This window comes from Ovis aries, chromosome 14, assembly GCF_016772045.2.
Source record: "Ovis aries strain OAR_USU_Benz2616 breed Rambouillet chromosome 14, ARS-UI_Ramb_v3.0, whole genome shotgun sequence".
In the NCBI taxonomy this organism is placed as follows: domain Eukaryota; kingdom Metazoa; phylum Chordata; class Mammalia; order Artiodactyla; family Bovidae; genus Ovis; species Ovis aries.
The window spans coordinates 64,162,770-64,185,010 of NC_056067.1; the positions used below are offsets into that span (position 1 = coordinate 64,162,770).

The 22,241-nt window shown below is 55.0% G+C and overlaps 1 protein-coding gene and 1 long non-coding RNA gene across 2 annotated transcripts; one reads left to right on the forward strand and one right to left on the reverse strand.

Annotated features, from left to right (window-relative positions):
- The first annotated feature begins 1,045 nt into the window (after window positions 1-1,045).
- NLRP5 (NLR family pyrin domain containing 5) lies at window positions 1,046-17,687 on the forward strand. The gene is made up of 12 exons (XM_027978862.3): window positions 1,046-1,100; window positions 2,569-2,924; window positions 5,313-5,390; window positions 6,306-7,917; window positions 9,637-9,804; window positions 10,972-11,139; window positions 12,760-12,930; window positions 13,314-13,484; window positions 14,612-14,782; window positions 14,960-15,127; window positions 16,619-16,789; window positions 17,306-17,687. Exons 2-12 carry the CDS (start codon window positions 2,636-2,638, stop codon window positions 17,433-17,435), a joined length of 3,297 nt encoding a protein of 1,098 aa, XP_027834663.2. The 5' UTR covers window positions 1,046-1,100; window positions 2,569-2,635; the 3' UTR covers window positions 17,436-17,687.
- On the reverse strand, window positions 12,180-22,010 carry LOC132657793 (uncharacterized). The gene is made up of 2 exons (XR_009596456.1): window positions 21,748-22,010; window positions 12,180-17,945 (listed from the first exon to the last, which is right to left on the reverse strand). It is a non-coding gene; the product is annotated as an uncharacterized LOC132657793 (long non-coding RNA).
- Window positions 22,011-22,241: the final 231 nt, after the last annotated feature.

Genomic DNA, 22,241 nt, shown 5'->3' on the forward strand with positions numbered 1-22,241 from the left:
AGAATACACCCAAGAGTGGACCTGTTGGGTCATATGGTAGATTTATTTTATGTACTTGTTCTTTCTCTCTCTTGCTCAGTTTTTAAATTATGAAAGTATGATAACATATTTACAGGAGACTTGGAAAAAATAGACCAAAGTTACATATAGTTCCACTATGAATCACAATTATGTGTAAGTAGATACAGTAACATTTTTGGAGTTTCGATGTCGAAGGAGCTTCGGTTTTAGTTTTTGAGAAACTCCCATAATGCTTTCCACAGCGACTGCACCAATTTGCATTCAAATTGCATCAAGCTACATTCGTACACAGCAGTGTGTGAGGGTTTCCTTTTGTCCATGTCCTAGCCAACATTTCTTGTGTTCTTTTTAATGATGGCCATTCTGACAGGTGTCAGGTGAGATCTCACTGTGGCTTTGACTTGCATTTCCTTTATTAGTGATGTTGAAGACAGGTGCACTTTAGAAGATTCATTTGATAACAAACAGGTGTATATACCATGGGGCTTCCCAAGTGGTGCCAGTGGTAAAGAACCCGCCTGCCAGTGCAGGAAACACAGGAGACGTGGGTTTGATCCTTGGGTTGGGAGGATCCCCTGGGGGAGGGCACGGCAACCCACTCCAGTATTCTTGCCTGGAGAATCCCATGGACAGAGGAGCCTGGCGGGCTACAGTCCACGGGGTCGCAAAGAGTGAGACACGGCTGAGCAACAGAGCAAGTAAATACTATGAATTCACGGAAATCCAGGTAAGAGGGTGGTATGGAGAAAGTCAGCTGAGCAAGCAACAGCAGCACCCTTAAAGAGTGGTCAGTAAGTGCCCACACACACACAGACACACACACACAATGTTGCTCCGGGCCACCCAGGTGAGGGCTGTACTGACCCACGGGTCTTCAGCACAGGTGAACTAAGGCCAACAGACCATCCTCACCTGACAGGTGGGAGGGCGCGGGGCAAGCATGTGCAGAGAGCTGCTCCCCGTCTACGCTGGGTGTGCCCACGTGGAGCGCAGCAGCCAATAGACGGCAAGAACGTCACCGCGCGGATCCCCCAAAGGCCCGTCACCACATGCTTGCCAGTCGGGATCCCGTCCTGGAGGTGAGGAGTCAGGGTGGTGGGGGTTTCCTCCTGCCTTCTCCCTGGAATCTCTCTCTCCCTGTTTTTCTCCCTTCCTGGTTGGAACCTGCTCGCTGAGCCCTGCGCTCTGCTCTCAGTCTCTCCAGTTAGACTTGTCAGAGCCCAGGGACCAGAGAAACCCTCAGAGGGAAGGAGGTGTGTCCCACTGCTCTGCTTTGATGAAAAAGTCCACCCACAAAACATATCTGTTTGGCAAATTTCGGTATATCTCCCGGCTCTTCCCAACCTCTAGGTCTGAAGTTGTTGTTTAGCCGCTGAGTTGTATCTGACTCTTTCTGAACCCCATGGACTGTAGCCCACCAGGCTTCTCTGTCCATGCGATTCTCCAGACAAGACTACTGGAGTGGGTTGCGTTTCCTCTTCCAGGGGACCTTCCTGATCCAGGGATCGAACCTGGGTCTCCCGCACTGGCAGGCGGATTCTTTACCACCGTGCCACCTGGCGAGCCCCTTGATCTAAAGTAGAAGATGACCTTGGGGTGCTCTGACTTGAAGGTCAGGACCAGCTGATGTGTATCTGTGTCTTAAAGGAGTCTGGGGGTGTCACTCACCGTGGCTTACGGTCATCAAACCGCTCTACTACACCCTACAGTCCTGAGGGTGCTCTTCGTCACGGGAGGAAACCGAGTTTCTGAGTGAAACGCCTTTGCCTGGGGCAACAAGACTCGATATTCAAACAGGGTCTGATTTCAGGCCCTGTAATCCTAACAGCTTCTGTGGGATCACTCAAGACCCCCTTGCAGCAAATGAACTTATCTATGAAACAAAACGAACGCACAGACGTAGAGAACAGGTTTCTGCAGTTGCTGCCCCAGGGCTCTGAGTGGGGGCTAGTCTCTGGCTGCAGAGCAGGGGCTCGGGGCACTCGAGCGTCAGGAGCTGAGGCTCTCGGGCCCTGGAGCTCTGCTGCATGGTCTTAGCTGCCCTCGGCATGGGGGACCCTCCTGCGATTGAACTCGTGTCCCCGGCATTGGCAGGCAGACTCTTAGCCACTGTATTCCCAGGGAAGTCCTCGGAATACCTTTATACCAAAAGTCTTCACTGTGTTTGTGTAACTGGAAGGTACGTTAACAAGCGCAACAGGGAACAACTCATCTGAAAACCCTGTGGCTGATTTTCACTAAGTGACAGGAACCCACTGGCCAATTCTGCTGAGCCTAGCCTGTTAGCCAGGATCACTCACTGGCAAGTGTTTTCAATCTTCCTCTACGACCTTCCCCAGGGCTCAGCAGGTAAAGACTCTGCCTGCAACGCAGGAGACCCGGGTTCGATCTCTGGGTCGGAAAGATGCCCTGGAGGAGGGCATGGCAACCCACTCCAGTATTCTCGCCTGGAGAATCCCACGCACAGAGGGGCCTGGTGGGCTACAGTCCTTGGGGTCGCAAAGAGTCAGACACCCCTGAGCAACTAACTCTTCACCCTTCTAACAGGTCCCATTGGCTTCGTTTACCGAAGACTACGTTTCCATTCTGCCTGAGCGCTCAGCCTTGCGTCAGGATGAGAGAAGCCAAAACAGCACCCTTCTCCAGTTACGGACTGCAGTGGTGCTTCGAGCAGCTGGGCAAAGAGGAGCTTCAGACGTTTAAGGCCCTCCTGAAGGAGCACGCATCAGAACCGGCAGCGTGCTCCTTCCCGCTGGTCCAGGTGGACAGGGCCGATGCGGCGTCCCTCGCCTCCCTCCTGCGTGAGCACTGCAGAGCGTCTCTCGCCTGGAAGACATCCATCGGCATCTTTGAAAAGATGCGCCTGTCGGTGCTGTCTGAGATGGCGAGGGACGAGATGAAAAGTGAGTGAGATGGGGCAGACCTCGGGGGTAGGGGAAACGGGGGGTGACCTCAAGTTCCCAGGAGATGGGGAAGGTACCGTTGGTCTCTCGGGGGTGGGGGCGGCCCATCTCTACAGCGGGACTCTGAACTAGGAGCACTCACTCACTCACTGCTCAGCCTGCCTCGCTGGAAACCCAAGTCATCTGCAGCCTGTGAAACCATGAAGGAGCAGACAGGTCTGCCTGGTGGGTTGAAGGTAGCAGACGGGTCAAAAGTGCCAAGCCAGAGCTCTGGTGCCCCCACACGTGTGACTTCTGGCAAATTCTCTCCTCCTCTGCATCTGGGGAAGAGTCTTTGCGCTGCCTCTATGTGCTGTTGCCAAGGTTCAGTAAGAAAGTGAATCTTCACCGTTTGTCCTTATTAATTTTCTGTCTGGAAGATCTGTCCTTCGGTGTGAGTGGGGTACTGAAGTCCCCGACGACTATCTTGTTGCTGTCAATTTCCCCTTTAACAGTTGCCAGCATTTGCCTCATGCACTGAGGTGCTGCTGGGTTGGGTGCATGTGTCTTTATAATTGTTCCATCATCTTCTTGGATAGATCCCTCAGTCATTATGTAGCGGCCTTCCTTGTCTCGTGAATGTACTCCGTCGTGTCTGACTCTTTGCAACCCCATGGACGGTAGCCTGCCAGGCTCCTCTGTCCATCTTCCTGGAATTTTCCAGACAAGAATACCGGAGTGGGTTGCCGTTTCCTCCTCCAGGGGCTCTTCCTGACCCAGGGATCAAATCCAAGTCTCTCCTGTCTCCTGCGCTGGCAGGTGGATTCTTACCACTAGCGCCACCTGGGAAGTGCCTTACTTGAAAGTCTGTTTTATCTAATATGAGTATTACCGCTCCTGCTTCTTTCGACTTCCGCTTGCATGGAATAGCTTTCTCCAGCCCTTCACTTTCTGTCTCAGTGTGTGTCCCTAGGTCTGAAGCATCTGGGTTTCTTTGTTTTTAAGAACAGTAACAGCTGTAGAATGGCTATCTCCCTTATTTCTTGCCTTAGATTTAGAGACTAAGGTTCAAGGAACTTCTCTAAGGATTGCCCTCCCTCAGAATGTTGGTACCCATATTCTAGCAATGTACTTACATCAAGTTCTGTGGTTATCTTCAGGTATTTAGGAGAAAGGTAGTAGAAAAAAAATAATAGCTCTCCTTTATCTGGAGAAGGAAATGGCAACCCACTCCAGTATTCTTGCCTGGAGAATCCCATGGACGGAGGAGCGGGGTGGGCTACAGTCCACAGGGTCGCAAAGAGTCGGACTCAACTGAGCGACTTGACTTCACTTCACTTCTCCTTTATCAGGAGGAATTCTCTCTTTCAACTGTGGACAAAAACTTAGAGTCCCAAGTGTGAGCAGCCAGATTGACTAAAGACTTACAGGTAGTCCACGCCTCGATGTTGCTCAGCTGTTGTGTCTGTAAAGGGCTTGAACAGAAGCTCTTCCTTCTGAGAATCAAAAAAAATCCCTGGATGGAAAACATATTAGTATTATTCATAGGAAATTGTTGTTTTTCAGTTGCTCAGTCATGTCTGACTTTGTGACCCCATGGACTGCAGCACACCAGGCCTCCTTGTCCATCACCAACTGCTGGAGCTTACCCAAACTCACGTCCATTGAGCCAGTGATGCCATCCAACCATCTCATCCTCTGTCATCCCCTTCTCCTCCTGCCTTCAATCTTTCTCAGCATCAGGGTCTTTTCCAGTGAGTCAGCTCTTTGCATCAGGTGGCCAAAAGTATTGGAGCTTCAGCATCAGTCATTCTAATGACTATTCAGGGTTGATTTCCTCTAGGATTGACTGGTTGGATCTCCTTGCAGTCCAAGGGCCTCTCGAGTGTCTTCTCCAACACCACAGTTCAAAAGCATCAATTCTTCAGTGCTCAGCTTTCTTTACAGTCCAGATCTCACATCCATACATGACTACTGGAAAAACCATAGCTCTGACTCTAAGGACCTTTGCTAGCACAGTGAAATCTCTGCTTTTTGATACACTGTCTGGGTTTGTCATAGCTTTCCTTCCAAGGAGCAAGAGTCTTTTAATTTCATGGCTGCAGTCACTGTCTGCAGTGATTTTGGAGCCCAGGATAATAAAATCTGTCACTGTAGGAAATGAGGGTTATAAAATCAGAATAAGAGTGGGTGTTTACTGATCAGTACCCCCAGCCAAGCCACTGTGTTGAGACTGGCACGGGCCCTGCGTCTCCATTTTCCTCGCTGCAGACGAATTGGGGAATAAACTGAGATGCTGAGACGAGCATGGGTTCCCTTCAGTATTTTGGGCTGGGGATGTTTGCATCCCTGATGAGGGTGGCTGCCATGATGTTATTGAGACAGCGGCGCGCCTGTTCTTAATTGCAGAGTATCCACTGGCTGAAACATCAGAAGATTCTGCACCAGCAAAGACTGACCAAGGTCCAAGCATGAAAGAAGTGCCGGGTTAGTTGGGGATCATGGGGAGGGAAGAAGTGGTGGGAAAATGGATGAATTACGCTGCTCTTAACATTTATAAACAAGGAGGTGATCGTGGGAAAACTTTGTTTTGATATGGACCGTTTTTAAAGTCTGTATTGAATTCGTTTCAATATTGTTTCTGATATATATATATATATATATATATATATATATTTTTTAGCCCTGAGGTATGTGAGATTTTAGGTCCTTGACCAGGGGTCGAACCCACAACCCCTGAGTTAGAAGGTGAAGTCTTAACCACTGGGCCACCTGGGAAGTCCTGGTAGTGATAGCTAAGAACTTCGTGGGGCTTTCCAGGTGACTCAGTAGTAAAGAATCTACCTGGCAATGCAGGAGACCCAGGTTTGATCCCGGGATCAGGAGGATCCCCTGGAGGAGGAAATGGCAACCAGGACTGCAGCCTGCAGGCCCCTCGGTCCATGGGGATTCTCTAGGCAAGAATGCTGGAGCGGGGTGTCATTCCCTCCTCCAGGGGATCTTCCCGACCCAGTGACTGAACCCTCATCTCCTGCGTCTTCTGCATTGCAGGCAGATTCTTTACCACAAAGGTACATTAGCAAGCAGCAAAGTCTCTGGCACAGCCTATGGTGGGAGACAGACACGTAAAGCGTCAGCTGTGAGTGCAGGAAAGAGTGGCCCAGTTAAAGGGACACAGATCTATTTCCCAGGACATCCGTCCGCTCTGAAGAGGTGATCTTAGGGCCAGAGATCCTTATACGCACATTGCTAGGAAGAAACGAAAGCGCCCCAGAGGCAGGCTGGCTGGCTGTCTTCGACTGGGTCTGTGGTCTTCGTTTTGCGTCTCTGCTTGTTTCTTGCTGAAACCGTGACTCTCTTCATGCCCAGTCCCATTATTCCCCTCTCTTCCGTCCCACGCAGGCCCCAGAGAGGACCCACAGCACTCGCGGGACTACAGGATCCACGTGATGACAACATTCTCCACCAGGCTGGACACACCCCAGCACTTTGAAGAATTTGCCTCCGAGTGTCCGGACGCGCACGTGCTATCGGGGGCATTTAACCCAGACCCCTCGGGGGGCTTCCGGCCTCTCACGGTGGTTCTGCACGGACCCCCGGGGGTCGGGAAGTCCATGCTGGCCCGGAGGCTCCTGCTGTTCTGGGCACAAGGCGACCTCTACCAGGGCTTGTTCTCCTACGTCTTCCTTCTCCGCGCCAGAGACCTCCAGGGGTCCAGGGAGACCAGCTTCGCGGAGCTCATCTCCAGGGAGTGGCCGGACGCCCCAGTCCCGGTGGAGAAGGTCCTGTCCCAGTCCAAAAGGCTCTTGATCATGGTGGATGGACTCGAGGAGCTGGAGCTCACCCTCGGAGACCAGGATTCCAGCCTCTCAGCCAACTGGGTGGAGAGGCAGCCCGTGGCAGTCCTGGCACACAGCCTGCTGAAGAAAGTCCTGCTCCCCGAGTGCGCCCTCCTCCTCACCGTCCAGGACGCGGGCGTGCAGAGGCTCCAAGCCCTGCTCCGGTCTCCCCGTTACCTCTGGGTAGGGGGCCTCTCGGTGGAAAACAGGGTGCAGTTGCTCCTCGGCGGCGGGAAGCACGGTCGTCAGGAGACACGCGCCTGGCACGCAGGCACAGACCACCAGGAGGTGCTTGACAAGTGTCAGGTGCCCGTGGTGTGTGCCCTTGTCCGTGAGGCCCTCGAGCTGCACGGGGAGCCCGAGAAAGGCCTTCCTGTCCCCGGCCACACCCTCACGGGCTTGTACGCCGCCTTCGTGTTCCAGCGGCTGGCTCCCAAAGATGCAGGCCGGCGCGCGCTGAGCAGGGAGGAACGCAGTGCCCTGAAGGGCTTGTGCCGGCTGGCCGTGGACGGCGTGTGGAACGCGAAGTTCGTGTTTGACGGCGACGACCTGGGCGTCCACGGGCTGAAGGGGCCCGAGCTCTCCGCCCTGCAGCAGGCGAGCATCCTTCTCCCTGACAGCCGCTGCGGAAGGGGCCACGCGTTCTCCCACCTCAGCCTCCAGGAGTTCTTTGCTGCCTTGTTCTACGTCCTGCGAGGCGTCGAGGGAGACGGGGAGGGCTACCCACTGTTTCCCCAGAGCACAAAGAGCCTGATGGAGCTCAGGCACGTTGACCTCAACGTCCACCTGGTCCAGATGAAGAGGTTCCTGTTTGGCCTTGTGAGCAAGGAGGCGACGCGGGCCCTGGAAACCCTCCTAGGCTGTCCCGTCGCCCCCGTGGCTAAGCAGTGCCTTCTGCACTGGATCTGCCTGCTGGGTCAGCACCCTGCCGCCCCCGCCGCCTCCTCAGACTTGCTCGAGGCCTTCTACTGCCTTTTCGAGACACAGGACGACGAGTTTGTTCGCTTGGCCTTGAATGGCTTCCAAGAAGTGTGGCTGCAGTTGAACCGGCCGATGGACTTAACGGTGTCCTCCTTCTGTCTCCGTCATTGCCAGCATTTACGGAAAGTTCGACTGGATGTCAGAGAGACGCCAAAGGATGAGTCTGCTGAGGCATGGCCCGGGGCTCCCCAAGGGTGAGTGCCCCACCTCTGCCATTCCCATTCTTGTGTTTCTTTCCAACACAAGAGAGGTATAACTGAGCAAAATTGCACGCATGTAAGGTGTATGATTTGGTGTTTTGATGTACCTGAAATAATCACCATCAAGCTAGTCAGCACACCCATGCCTCATATAGTTACCATTTTCTTTGTGTGTGAAAACACCTAAAGACTATCCCCCTGGGTCTGCATCGTGTTAGCACATTAGAGCTCCAGAATGCGCTCATCCTGATAACTGCAACTTTGTACCCTTTGGCCCACATCTCCCAGTTCCCCACGCCAAGGCCCAGGCAAGCACCGCTCCACGCTCGGCTTCCGTGAACTTGGCTGCTTTAGAATCTACGTGAGACCGGGCCCGTTGCTCCGTGACTGGCTCATCTCGCTTGGCACACTGTCCTCTGGCTCACCGCTGCTGTGGCCGATGGCAGTGCCTCCCTCTTTTTCAGGCCTGAATCATGTTCCGCTGTGTGTGTGTACACCACATTTTCTCTTTTTAAGTGTTTATGTTTAGTGGGAGGATAACTGCTTCATAGTGTTGTTTCTGCCACACATCCACACAGATCAGCCACAGGTATACACGTGTCCCCCCGCCCTTGAACCTCCCCCCACCCCTAGACCCCCACTCTAGGTCACCACAGAGCACCAAGCCGAGCTCCCGGTGTCATGTGGCAAATTCCCATCCGCCATCTGTTTTACACATGATAACGTACATGTTCCAAGGCTACTCTCAGCTGATCCCAGCCTCTCCGTCCCCCGCTGTGTCCACAGGTCGGCTCTCTAGGTCTGTGTCTCCACCCCTGCCCTCCAAGTAAATGCATAAGTACCACCTTTCTGGATCCCATATAATGTGTCAATAGGCAATATTTATTTTCATCTTTCTGACTTCACTCTGTATATAACAGGCTCTAGGTTCATCTACGTCATTAGAACTGACTCAGCCTCATTCCTTCTCATGGCTGAGTCACAGCCCACTGAGTGAGTATGTGCCACAGCTGCTTTATCCACGCCGCTACCGGTGGACATCTAGGCTGCTCCCACGTCCTGCCTGTTGTAAACAGCGCTGCAGCGGACGCTGGGGCACACATGCCAGTTTCTTTACCCACTGATGGACACTTAGGTTGTTTCTGCATCTTGACTGTGGTGAATAATGTACAAATGCTTCTCTGGGACCCTGATTCCAATTCTCTTGGACACACCCACAAAAGTGGGGTTTCCGGATCATACGGGAGAGGATGAGATGGCTGGATGGCATCACCGATTCAGTGGACACAAACTTGGGCAAACTCTGGGAAACAGCGCAGGACAGGGAAGGCTGGCGTGCTCCAATCCATGGAGTCACAGTCGGACATGACTTGGCGACTGGACAACAACAAATGGTAGTTCTATTTTCAATTTTGGGGGAGGGACGTTCCATACCGTTTTCCATAGCGGCTACACTTTGACGTTCAAGAGGCAGCTAGAATTCAAGCACAGATCTTACTTAGAGCTGGCGGTATGCCCTGTGGGTACAGAAGTGTTCTGGAGGCAGTTTGGTTATGACACTACTTCTCCAGACCATGAGATCAGATCCACTCAGAGCCTCTGAGACCCTCCCCATCCTAACAGCCTGACTGCTCTCCTCAGGCATGGATCGCGCAGTTGCTCATGTCGAATCCATCCTGTGTGAACAAATGTTTGTTTCCTTCTCCGCAATAGGCTGAAGATCAAGACCCTTGATGAGCACTGGGAAGACCTCTGCTCCGTGCTCGGCACGCACCCAAACCTACGAGAGCTCGACCTGAGTGGCAGCGTCTTGAGCAAGGAGGCCATGAAGACCCTCTGTGTCAAGCTGCGGCAGCCAGCCTGTAAAATACAGAATCTGATGTGAGGCTTCCCAGACCCCGTACCTCCCTCTGTGTGTGGCTGTGTCACAGTTCTCCTCTCCTACCTACTGATCTTTAGAACGTATTTGCAGGGAATAAGGGCTGTGGAAGGTGCAGGAACCAAGTTCCCAAAAGTACAGGTGGGGAATGACTAAGGATCTTGTGAAGGGATTACTAAGGTGGGTTCATTTACTCAGGGTTTTGAAGGATGAATAGGAGTTGGTTAGCAGGGGAGGTAGTGAGGAAGGTTCATTTCAGTACTGTATTCATTGACACCATAAGTTTACATTGTCTGTCTGATGAATCATGTGTCAGTACCTCCATCAATGCTGTGATAGAAAACACTTTAGATGTTATACGTTTAACCTACGTATGTGTCTATACATACATGTAACACTGGACATCAAAAATGAAAATACAATGTAAAAAAATCATTACTGTATTTACACATATAATGATGTACACATTGATAATGAAGAAGCATCAATAACGTTGCTTTATGGATTCCTGGGTAGGAAAGATCCCCTGGAGAAGGAAATGGCAACCCACTCCAGTATTCTTGCCTGGAGAATCCCATGGACAGAGGAGCCCGGGGGGCTACAGTACATAGAGTCGAAAAGAGTCAGACATGACTTTGCAACTAAGCTGCAAGAACAACACCGTGGCCCTGATGAATGAGTCATTACACACTTCTCATGGCGTCCATATTACGGTCACAATCATAACACAATATTGGAAACATTGCTGTATTCTAAAAAAAAAACACATACCTTTAATGATTGGCTGACAGACTGTTTCTCTGGTTATAAGAGAGAAAAGCATTCTGTACAGCAATGTAATTCTTCCAAGCAAAGTTCTAAAATAGTAAGAAAACAAACACATCGTTGGTTTTACACTGAATGCCACTCACCTTCTTCCTGTGTAGGGACAGGCGGCCCACGTCAACACCAGTTTTGCATACGATGGTGTTCATGCGTGTTTTTCTATTTCTTGAGAAAAGCCCCACATACACAAGAACTCATATAGTTTAAACCCGTGTTGTGTGAGGAGCAACTGTAAACGCAAATAATGAAAGATCAGAGTCAAAACGGGAACAGAGAAGGAAAGACGAGGACGCGACGGAACCTGTCCCTTCGTCCTAACTCGAGCCCCCTTTTCTCGTCTGCAGATTCACCGGCGCCCGGGTCACCCCTGGTCTCCGCCACCTCTGGATGACTCTGCTTGTCAACCGGAACGTCACGCGCCTGGACCTGGCGGGCTCCCGCCTGGGCGAGGAGGACGTGCGGGCGGCGGGCGCGGCCCTCAGGCACCCGCACTGCGCGCTGCAGACTCTCAGGCGAGTCCCGCGCTGCCCGCTTTCTGCCGCTCGGGTTTCCGGGCGTTACTGCTTTGCTTTCCACTTGGAAACAAGCTTTCGCAGAAAGCTGCTGAGGTCTTACCAAGCTCTGGGAGTCTGGCGCCGGGACGAGTGCTCGACCGCGGGTGTATGATGAGCGCCGCCAAACCCGACCCGAGGAAGCGCGCGGTCGCCTGCGCTTCGCGTGTCGCGTGCGCTTCACGAAGGGCGCAGTCACGTGCGCTTCACGGGTCACGTGCGCTTCACAGGTCACGTGCGCTTCAGGGTGAAATGCAACTTCCGGGGGGGTCCCTGGGGGCGCCGCAGCCGAGACTGCGCTCGCGATGCGGGGCGCCCGGGTTCCGTCCTGGCCGGGGAACCAGACCCCGCGAGCCGCCCCCCAAAACCCAGCGCGCGCACGGCCCGCGGGACTCTGCTCAGGGCTCCGGGGTAGCCTGGACAGGCGCGGGGTTTGGGGCAGAGTCGGACTGACTGAGCCACGCACGAGCGCACACCCCCACACCTCACACCCCACACCCCACACACACACACACACACACACCCACACACATACACAGACACCCACACACACACACACACCTATACCCGCACTCACACACACACCTGCACCCACACACCTGCACACACCACACGTGCACCTACACACACACACCCCTACACACACACACCCCTACACACACACACCCCTACACACACACCCCTACACACACACACCCCTACACACACACACCCCTACACACACACACCCCTACATACACCCCACACACACCCCACACCCCCACACACATACACACACCCACACACACCACCACACACCTCACCCACACACACCTACACACACACACACCACCACACACCTCACACACACACACACACACACACACACACCCCATTCGGTGATACGGCGTGTGCAGTTGTGCCGTCATTCACCATTCCAGGGACATCTCAGTTGCTGCCAGTCTGTCATTTCCTGGGGGTGTGTTTTGCCAGTTAGATTCACTGGGACTAAAAAACAGGACTACTTGGTGCTTTGGCTGTATTTTGAGAGAGAGAAACATGAGGTCTGTTCAGCTTTATTGACTAACATACCTCAATCCTGTATTATGAACATCAAAATTGCTGAAAGACTACATTTTAATGATTCCTACCAAAAGAAAAAAGATACTGTGTGGTGGGATCCAGATGTTAGCTAATGCAGCCTTGGCAGTCATACTGCAGTATATCCGTGCACCAAGTCAGCACGCTGACACCCCAACTTACACAGTTATAGGTCAGACAGACATACAGCACGTCAGCTGGTGATCATTGCGATGAATAAAGTAATAGGGGATGAGAAGACGGGCAGAGGAAGGCGGGCAGGCATGCTTGGGAAGGTGGTGAGACCGACTTGCTCAGGCGAAGTGGCATCCCAGAGGGTGAACGGAAAACTGAACCACAAAAAGGTCTGAGGCTGAGAACAGGCATGGCAAATGCTGGGACCCTCAAGCCAGAGCAGAGAACGCCCAGGAGCCAGCCGAAGGGACAGGGCGGCTGATGGGGGCAAGCTGGGCTGCTTCTGGAGAGAGGTGAGGACGTGCTCCACGTTGCCTGTCTCTGCAGGTTGGATCGCTGTGGATTAACCCCAGCCTCTTGTCGGGTGATCTCCCAAGTGCTTGCTAAGTCTGTCAGCCTGAAATCCCTCAGCCTCATGGGAAATAAGGTGGCAGACCAGGGCGTGAAGTCTCTCTGTGACGCCTTGAAGGTCGCACCCTGCACCCTGCAGAAGCTAATGTGAGCGGTACTTCTGTTCACCAGCCCTGTCTTCCCTTGTCACGGGGGGTGGGGGGAAGGGAGGGGAACTGGCTGATGCATAAGCTGAGGGTTAGCATGGGGAGGGAGGGCCTCCTTCAGGGAGCCCTCTGTGGAAGTTTGTTTATTTCTGTTTAGTCGCGAAGTCCTGTCTGACTCTTTTGCGACCCCATAGATAGTAGCTCGCCAGGCTCCTCTGTCCATGGGATTCTCCAGGGAAGGATACTGGAGGGGGTTGCCGTGCCCTCCTCCAGGAGATCCTCCTGACCCAGGGATGGAACACGCGTCTCCAGCGTCTCCTGCGCTGGCAGGCGGGTTCTTCACCAGCTGAGCCGTCATCTCCTTTCTGGCCTCTCTCCTTGCAGCCTGGGGAGCTGCGGGCTTGCAGCCACCACCTGCCAAGACCTGGCCTCCGCTCTCATAGAGAACCAGGGCTTGACACACCTGTCCCTGTCGGGCGACGAACTAGGGAGCGAAGGGATGAGCCTGCTGTGTCGGGCCGTGAAGCTCCCCAGCTGCGGTCTGCAGAAGCTGGCGTGAGTCCACCCCTCGGCCTCCAGAGCATCTGTAGCTCTATTGCAGCGAGTGCAGAGCAGCGGGGAAATGGTCAGGACGCGGGGACCTCAGAAGCGCCGCATCCTGCCCCCTCCTGACAGCTCCTACCCTGGAAAATCCCACCGCTGCTTCTGTGTTTCCTTCGAGCCACAAGTCCTCATTCATCCACACACAGCCGCATCTCATTACTCCCGGCAGTCCTGTTCGGTAAAGTTGCCGAGAGGACAGGACAGGTGGGCGCAGGATGAGTGACTCTCCGCGGAGAGACTCCCACTGCTCCTGGGAGAATACAGGCTTAGGTTCCTGGGCGCCTCTGGTCACAGCGTTTTCTTAAAATTTCTTTTACTGAAGCATGGTTGATTTAGCACGTTGTGTTAATTTCTGCTGACTGCACAGGTGACTCAGCTTTTTCTAAATGCTTTTCCATCGTGGCTCGCCACAAGATGTTGAACGCGCTTCCTGTGCTAAGCACTAGGACCCTGACGTTTACCCATCCTGTATGCAAGAGCTCACGTCCGCTGACCCAGACTCCCCATCCTTTCCGCCCCCAGCAACACCCCTGGCCCTTGGCCACCACCAGGCTGTGAGTCAGTTTCTGTTTCAGAGAAAAGTTCATCTGTGCCCTATGTTCTCCAACCGATCAATACCTAACCTTGTTTTATGTGTTTGTTTACAGACACCTCATGTAATACATATTATTGAATCATTAACATTGAACTCAGGCTTCCCTGGGGGCTCAGTGGTAAAGAATCCGCCTGCCAAGGCAGGAGATTCCTCCCTGGGAGGGCAAGATCCCCTGGAGGAGGACAAAGCAACCCACTCCAGTATTCTTGCCTGCAGAATCCCATGGACAGAGGAGCCCGGCGGGCTACTGTCTATGCGGTCTCGAAAGAGTCGGACACGACTGAGCGACTCAAGAACAAACGTGGAGCTCACAGCCAGCAGCACTGTACCTCGTGCCTGCAGGAAGCTTGTGGAACACACCTGTTTTCTCTAAGGCGCCTTCCAGCCTCCGTAGCCTCAGCACTGTCCCTGGGGGCCATCTGAAAGGCTGAGGTCACTCTGAGGAGCACACCTGAGCTTCCCCTTCTCTGTGTGTGCCCCGCAGACTAAACGCATGCAGCCTGGACGTGGCTGGCTGTGGCTTCCTCGCCTTGGCACTCGTGAGCAACAGGCATCTGACCCACCTGAGCCTCAGCATGAACCCCCTGGAAGATCCCGGGATGAACCTTCTGTGCGAGGTCTTGATGGAGCCGTCCTGTCCCCTCCAGGACCTGGAGTAAGTTTCCCCACTTGTCGGAGATCAAGTCTACCATACGGAGGCCTGAGGTTCTAGCCGGTCAAAAGAGAGGACACCCTGAGTTAGTTCCAGGGTCCGTCTCTGCGTCCCCGTCTTGCTCTCTCTCCCCCCACCTCCAGCTCTCCCTCGATCTCCGTCCCCTCTCTCTTCCCGCAGTTTGGTGAACTGCCGCCTCACTGCCGCGTGCTGTGAGAGTCTGTCCAACGTGATCACGAGGAGTCGGCACCTGAGAAGCCTGGATCTGGCTGCCAACGCCCTGGGTGATGAGGGGATTGTGGCACTGTGCAAGGGGCTGAAGCAGAAGAACGCCCTGACGAGACTCGGGTACGGTCCTGGGATCACCTCCCGGAGGGCTGGGCTCAGGGGGAGGGGAACGCAGACACCACGTCGCTCCCACAAAGAGCAGGTTCTGCTCACCATCCCATCGAGTGGAGCCCAGCCTCGGCAGAGGAGCAGACCGAGGCATCCAGGCCGACTGGGCACCTGTATGTGGATGAATGAAGTAGCAGATGCTAGACAACATGGTCCCGAGGTGCTGAGAGCCAAGTAGATGAGTGTCTGCTGGACACAGTGCCGAATGGTGAAGGTATACAGACCCTGGCGTTGCCAGTCTAGTGAGAAGGATGGATCAAAGAGCAAATGAGGACACGGGTGGAGCTCAGACTCTCGAGAGCACCAGAATCGCCCCAGAGGCTGCTTAGAACACTGTGCCAGTACGTACAGCGGCCTGCTCTGCAGCCCGGCAAAGGGAAGGGCTAAAGCCACGGGCAGCAACACGGATGGGCCCAGAGCTGGCCACACGGAGTGAAGTGAGTTGGGCGGAGAAGGACAAAGACCATATGGTATCTCCCAAGTGCCGGATCTTAAGAAATGATACAGATGAGCTTCCTTATGAAACAGAAACAGACTCACAGACGCAGCAAGCAAACGGGAAAGCGGTGGTGGGAGGGGGATAAAGCAGGAGGTTGGAATTACACACAGAACACTGTGCGTGGAAATAATCAAGGGCCCACTGCAGAGCACAGGGTGCTCTACTCAACATTCTGTAATGACCTACGCGGGGAAGGGATCTGACACACTGGGTTTACGCTCGGTATCACGGGGTCTCTCTGCTGCATACCCGAACCTAATGCAGCGTTACAGATCAACCCTGCGCTCAGGAAAGGCTCTTAGCGAAACAGGCCGCGCCCCTGGCAGCCACGAGCTTGCTCTCAGTGCCCGTGACTCTGCTCCTGCTTTCTTCATCCACTCATTTTTCAGACTCTCCATATTTAAGTAAAACCATACAGCGCTTGTCTTTCCCTGGCTTCCTTCACCACGCATAATACCCTCCAGGTCCAGCCGTGCTGTTGCAGATGGCGAGATTTTTGTTTTTTGTGAATAGTATTCCACTGTACTTTTAAACTCGAAGTAGGGCAACTTCCTAGGGGTCCAGTGGCTCGGACTCTGCTATTCCAGTACGGGGGGCGTGGGCTCGATCTCTGGCTGGGGAACTAAGATCCCGCCTGCCACATGGCACAGCCAAATAGTGATGATAACAATAGGATATATCTCTTTAAAAATTTTAAAAATGTTGTACAGGCAAGAATCCCAGAGTGGGTTACCATTCCCTTCTCCAGGGGATCTTTGCAACCCAGGGATCGAACCTGCATTAGCAGGCAGGTTCTTTACCATCCGAGCACACCAGAAGAGCCCAAATAATGATAATAAAAGAAAAAGCTATCGAAAATAAATAAGACTGTAGTGGAAGTCAAATACAGGTTGGAGGGAGGCTCCCAGATGGCGGGGTCTTTCTTGGCTGTGCTGACCCTGCAGGTTGGAGGCGTGTGGACTGACCTCTGAAGGCTGCAAGGCCCTGTCCGCCGCCCTCATCTGCAGCCGGCACCTGGCCAGCCTGAACCTGATGCGCAACGACCTCGGCCCCGGAGGAATGGCGACGCTGTGTTCCGCCTTCATGCATCCCTCCTCTAATCTACAGACCATCGGGTGAGCCCCCAGAGATGGCTTCTGAAATGCAAACAGACAAAATGTTTGTGTCTTCCAAAAAACCATAAGGAGGGTTACTGCAGGGTCCAGCCAGACCACTTGCGGTCTTGGTGGTAATTTGGTGGCTAAGTCGTGTCTGACTCTATTGTGAGCCTCCTGGACTGCAGCCTGCCAGGCTCCGCTGTCTATGGGGATTCTCCAGGCAAGAACACTGGAGTGGGTTGTTTCCTCCTCTGAGGGATCTTCCAGACCCAGGGATGGGACTCAGGTTTCCTGTGTTGCAGGGAGATTCTTTACCATCTGAGCCACCTTGGACAGCCCTGAAAGAGATGGAATTTGATTTTTTTAAAGGGTCGGGGGCTGACTTTTATTCTAGGGGGAAGGCGCTGTCTGTCTGCAACAGTGTAAGAAGAGGTTTCAGACCCTTGGGCGGGGTGTCCGGGAGTGCTGAGGGAGAGAGAGGCGTCAGAGTCAAGTTCCCAGGGTGAGGAGGCCCCTTTCTGGCCGCCTTCCCAGGCTGTGGAAAGAGCAATACCCAGCCCGAGTGAGAAGGCTGCTGGAGCAGGTGCAGAGACTGAAGCCCCACGTGGTCATCAGTGTCGCCTGGTACTCGGAGGAGGAGGACCAGCGCTGGTGGAGAATCTGAAGCCAGGAGAACCCCCCCCCCCCGCCCACCCCCGCTCTGATGCGGGACCCTTCAGGAGATGGATGACGATTCCTGATCCTCACAAAGCCTCACTGGTGGTGGTTCCTGAGTATCCACTTCAGCTCGGTTGCCGGTGTCTGCCTCTGACGAAGGCGTGTGCCCTTCACGTCCTGGAACTTCAGTTATCTGTGAATCGTCTGTCCTACCTGAACACACGGGCAGGACTGAATAAACACTGAGCATTTGGAAGAAGCATCCAGTGCCTTCTTGATTGATCGGGGTGTGACTCCAGAGCAGATGAGGAAGGCCTTGGGTCTTTAAAAAAGTCACAACTCTGATGTTTCTTAAACAAAAACTGTTTAAGTGCATATCCGAATTTCAAAGGAAGATGTGACTGTCACTGAACATCAGAGGTATGAACACAACGTTGACTTTACCGCTTACTGTAGTAAAGAACTGGTCTGCCAGAGTCTCCTCCTCAAAGCAACCACGAGGTAGGGAATGTTTTTCCTGTTTTACAGAGAAGGAAACACAAAGGCTGATGGATGTTGACATTGGCCCGGTGTCACAAAAAGTCATTTAGACATCCTGAGAAAGCTCTCATTTGAAAAAAAAAAAAACAAAACCCTGCACCCCAAAATTCACAGGAGCACTATTTACAATAACCAAAGACACGGAGACACCTCAGTGCGCATGACAGATGAGTGGGCAGAGACGGCGCACGGGGAGTGCTGCTCGGCCGTAAAGGGTGGCGCTTGCCATCTGCAGCAGCGTGGGTGGTCCCAGGATGATCACACTCAGTCCAGGAGAGAAAGGCAAACGCCGTGTGGTTATCACTCCACATGGAATCTAAAATTCGACGCACAGTTATGTGCACGTTTACGTCCATATTTGCACCAGGGAAAGGCAGGGCAAGAGGTCAGGGACCCACTCCTGGAGGGGTCCGTCCCTACTGTTCAGTCGCTCGGTCATGTCCGACTCTTTGCCACCCCGTGGACTGTAGCTCGCCAGGCCCTTCTGTCCCTGGGAGTCTCCAGACAAGAATATGGAGGGGGTTGCCATTTCCTCCGCCAGGGGATTACCACTGAGCCACCAGGGAAGCTTTGGAGGGTGACCCTTGGCAAATCCAGGGGCATCGCCCTGACCAACCAAGTACGTCTGGCCATGGGCCGGCGCGGGGCGGGGGGGTGGCGGACCTGGGGTGGCATCCGTACTGCGTCCTAGATGACTGGGCTCTTGCTCTTCCCTTGTCATTTTCTCCAGGTGGATAAAGTCGGCTGTGTGGGTGTGTGGGTGTGTGTGGGTGTGTGTGTGTGTGTGTGGGTGTGTGTCTGTGTGACCGTGTGTGTGTGTGTCTGTGTCTGTGTGTGTCTGGTGTGTGTGTGTGTGGCTGTGTGTGTCTGTGTCTGTGTGTGTGTCTGTGTGTGTGTGTGTGGCCGTGTGTGGCTGTGTGTGTGCGTGTGGCTGTGTGTGTGTGTGTGTGTGTGTGGCTGTGTGTGTGGGTGTGTGTGGGTGTGTGTGTGGGTGTGTGTGTGGGTGTGGGGGGGTGTGTGTGTCTGTGCGTGTCTGTGTGTGTGTCTGTGTCTGTGTGTGTCTGTGTGCGTGTGTGTGTGTCTGTGTCTGTGTCTGTGGTGTGTGTGTGTCTGTGTCTGTGGTGTGTGTGTGTGACTGTGGCTGTGTGTGTGTCTGTGGCTGTGTGTCTGTGTGTGTGTGTGTGGCCGTGTGTGTGTGTGTGGCCGTGTGTGTGTGTGTGGCCGTGTGTGTCTGTGTGTGTGTCTGTGTCTGTGTGTGTGTCTGTGTCTGTGTGTGTGTCTGTGTGTGTCTGTGTGTGGCCGTGTGTGTGTCTGTGTGTGTCTGTGTGTCTGTGTGTGTGTCTGTGTGTGTGTGTGTGTCTGTGTCTGTGTGTGTCTCTGTGTGTGTGTCTGTGTGTGTGTGTGTGTGTGTGTCTGTGGTGTGTGTGTGTCTGTGTGTCTGTGTGTGTCTGTGTCTGTGTGTGTCTGTGTGTCTGTGTGTCTGTGTCTGTGTCTGTGTGTGTGTCTGTCTGTCTGTGTGCGTGTGTGTGTCTGTGTGGTGTGTGTGTCTGTGTGTGTGTGTCTGTGTGTGTGTGTCTGTGTCTGTCTGTGTGTGTGTCTGTGTCTGTCTGTGTGCGTGTGTGTGTGTCTGTGTGTGTGTCTGTGTGTCTGTGTGCGTGTGTGTGTGTCTGTGTCTGTGGTGTGTGTGTGTGTCTGTGTGTCTGTGTGTGTGTGTGTCTGTGTCTGTCTGTCTGTGTGCGTGTGTGTGTCTGTGTCTGTCTGTCTGTGTCTGTCTGTCTGTGTCTGTGTGTGTGTGTGTGTGTCTCTCCATGTCAGCTGGTCCTCTAAGCCACCAGCCCCGAATGCCTGGCCCGGGGCCGCTGTGTAGAGCCTCCCCGTTCACTGGGCGACAAGTCGGTGGGTGGATGAGTCCAGGTTTAGTTTGTCCCGCGGCCCCAGGAGCAGGCGCCCAGCCCACCTCCCTGCGCTCCCCCTGGTGCCCATCAGGTGGCGGCAGAGCGTCGCCTTTCCCTTTACGCGCGCGGGAGCAGGAAGGATGGAGGGGTCCCTGGGGCCAGTGTCTCCCCAGCACCGCCGGCCTCCAAGCAGGATAACCCTTTGGGGGCGGGAGCCCCCCCTGTGCATGGCAGGACGTCAGCAGCATCCCTGGCCTTTCCCCCACTAGATGCCACGTGCACCCACGCAGCTGAGAACTGCCGCTTCACTTGAGACCGAAAACCCTCTCCTGGCCGCACGTCCACGCCCCACGTCCACGCCCCACGGGACGAAAGTGCTCTCCACGCAGGCCCGCGTACTCCTGACATGTTAGGGGGTGGCCACTGCCTGCTCCCCGCGGAGAAGGAGGGCTGTTTCCTAGACCCAAAGGTGCGGCTGCATGAGTCACAGCCGCCAGAGCTTGGGAGCAGGAGGAGACTGGATAAATAAGTACGTTCCCCTGCTGGCTCACTGCATGCGCGCTCAGTCATGCCTGACTCTGTGTGACCTCGTGGACTGCAGCCCACCAGGCTCTTCTATCCATGGGATGCTCCAGGCAAGAATCCAGGAGTGGGGTGCCATGCACTGCTCCAGGGGATCTTGCTCACCCAGGGACTGAACCCGCATCTCCTACGTTGGCAGGTGGATTCTTGACCACCGAGCCACCTGGGAAGCCCCTCGAGCTCAGTGAATGCCACACTGTGACGAGAAGCGAGCTGAGGACTGGAGAAGGCAGGCGGCACGGCTGGCTCCCAAGTCCCGCACTAGGCTCCTCCTGGGACAGGAATCCGGGCACTTAGAGACACCCCAGGGGTCCCTTCAAACAGTTGTGACAGGCAAGTTTTTCTTTGTGCAGAGGCGGCAGCGGAGGGTCAGAGGGGTTAGTTCACTTGCCCGGGGTCACACAGCCTCTCTCTGTGGCCCAGAATCTGGCCGGGAGACAGGTGTTGCCTCTGCCCATGGAGGTGGGGACAGAACGACTCAACCCAACGCTTACTCCTCCCCAGGGGACATGGCACACCCCCGCGCCCAGCAGGCAGCACTGCCCCCCCTCCTCCCCGCCTCCGGAAGCACCCGAGGTCCGCGGCATACGGAGAAGGGACCTGCGGGCACCGGGCAACGTCTCCTCAGCCTTATGTTTCCCCCGGCCTTGCTGGACAAACAGCGGCTTTCCCCCTCCCTCCTGTACAGGGGTCCGAGCCCTCAGAAGAAACAGACCCGGGTCCACCGTTTCCAAGCGAGGCCACGGCCACTTGAGAACAAGGTGTTCTAATGAAGCCTCCTGGGCTACACGTCCCTGCCCACGGGTGGCCGGCCTTGACCTTGGCTTCCGAGCCCGAGGCCCCAGGGGGATGTGGCCTGGGGCACGCTCAGGGACAGCAGAGGCCAGAGGGGACTCAGCCCTGAGAGGACACACTCCCCACCCCTGCCTCCTCCTCCAGCTCCCCCGGCTGGTTGGTCAGCTCCGCGCTCCGCGGAGGTCAGAGGAACACAGAGGAACCGATTGGCCAGGCTGGAAACACCCCCAGGGAGGACCCTACCTCCCTGGGCCTACCTCCCTGGGGTCACCCACTGCAGCTTCCCAAGACCCCAGCCTCCCAAGGTCCCCAGGCCTCCAGCGGAGGGTCCCGGGATGGTGGGGTGGTATCAGGCACCGCCCCCACCCTGGCCGACCTGTGGGTCTGGCACGTGGCCCAGCAGCAGCAGAAAGCCACTGCCCACCCTTGTCTTCCCCCGGGCCCCGCTGGCTCCTGGGGGGCGGGGGCGGGGCGGGGCGGTGTGTAGGCAGGTACCTGCCCACCCACCAGAGTCCAGCTTCTTCCTAGAGGCAATAGTTCTGTCGCTGGGAAGTCGAGACAGGCACTCCTCTGCGGTGACCTGTGACGCCGTGGCTGTACCCCGCTCCCCCAGGGGATCTGAGGACGGGACACGGCTACAAGGTGCAGGACAGGTCTTCCAAGACGCTGAACGCAGGCGGGGCCGCCGGGGCTGGTGGAGACGGGAGCCTGCGGTCCTTGGCAGCGCGGGGGAAGAGCTGTCTGCCTCCGCGAGGCGAGGCACCGCCTGTGCAGCCCCGCCCCGCCCCCTCCCGGCCGCCGGAGTCCTTTTAAAACCAGCGGTGGGCGGGCCTCCCTCGGAACACCCGCCCCAGGTCCTCACGGGCCTGTCTGTCCTCCCGGACTGAGGACGCCGCTCATGCACTCTCCCGGGACAGCCTCCAGGGCGCACCCGGGCACGCGCGCGGCCTGGGCCGACGTCGGCCTCTCTCCTCCGGTCTGGCCGGTGCCCCCTACCCACC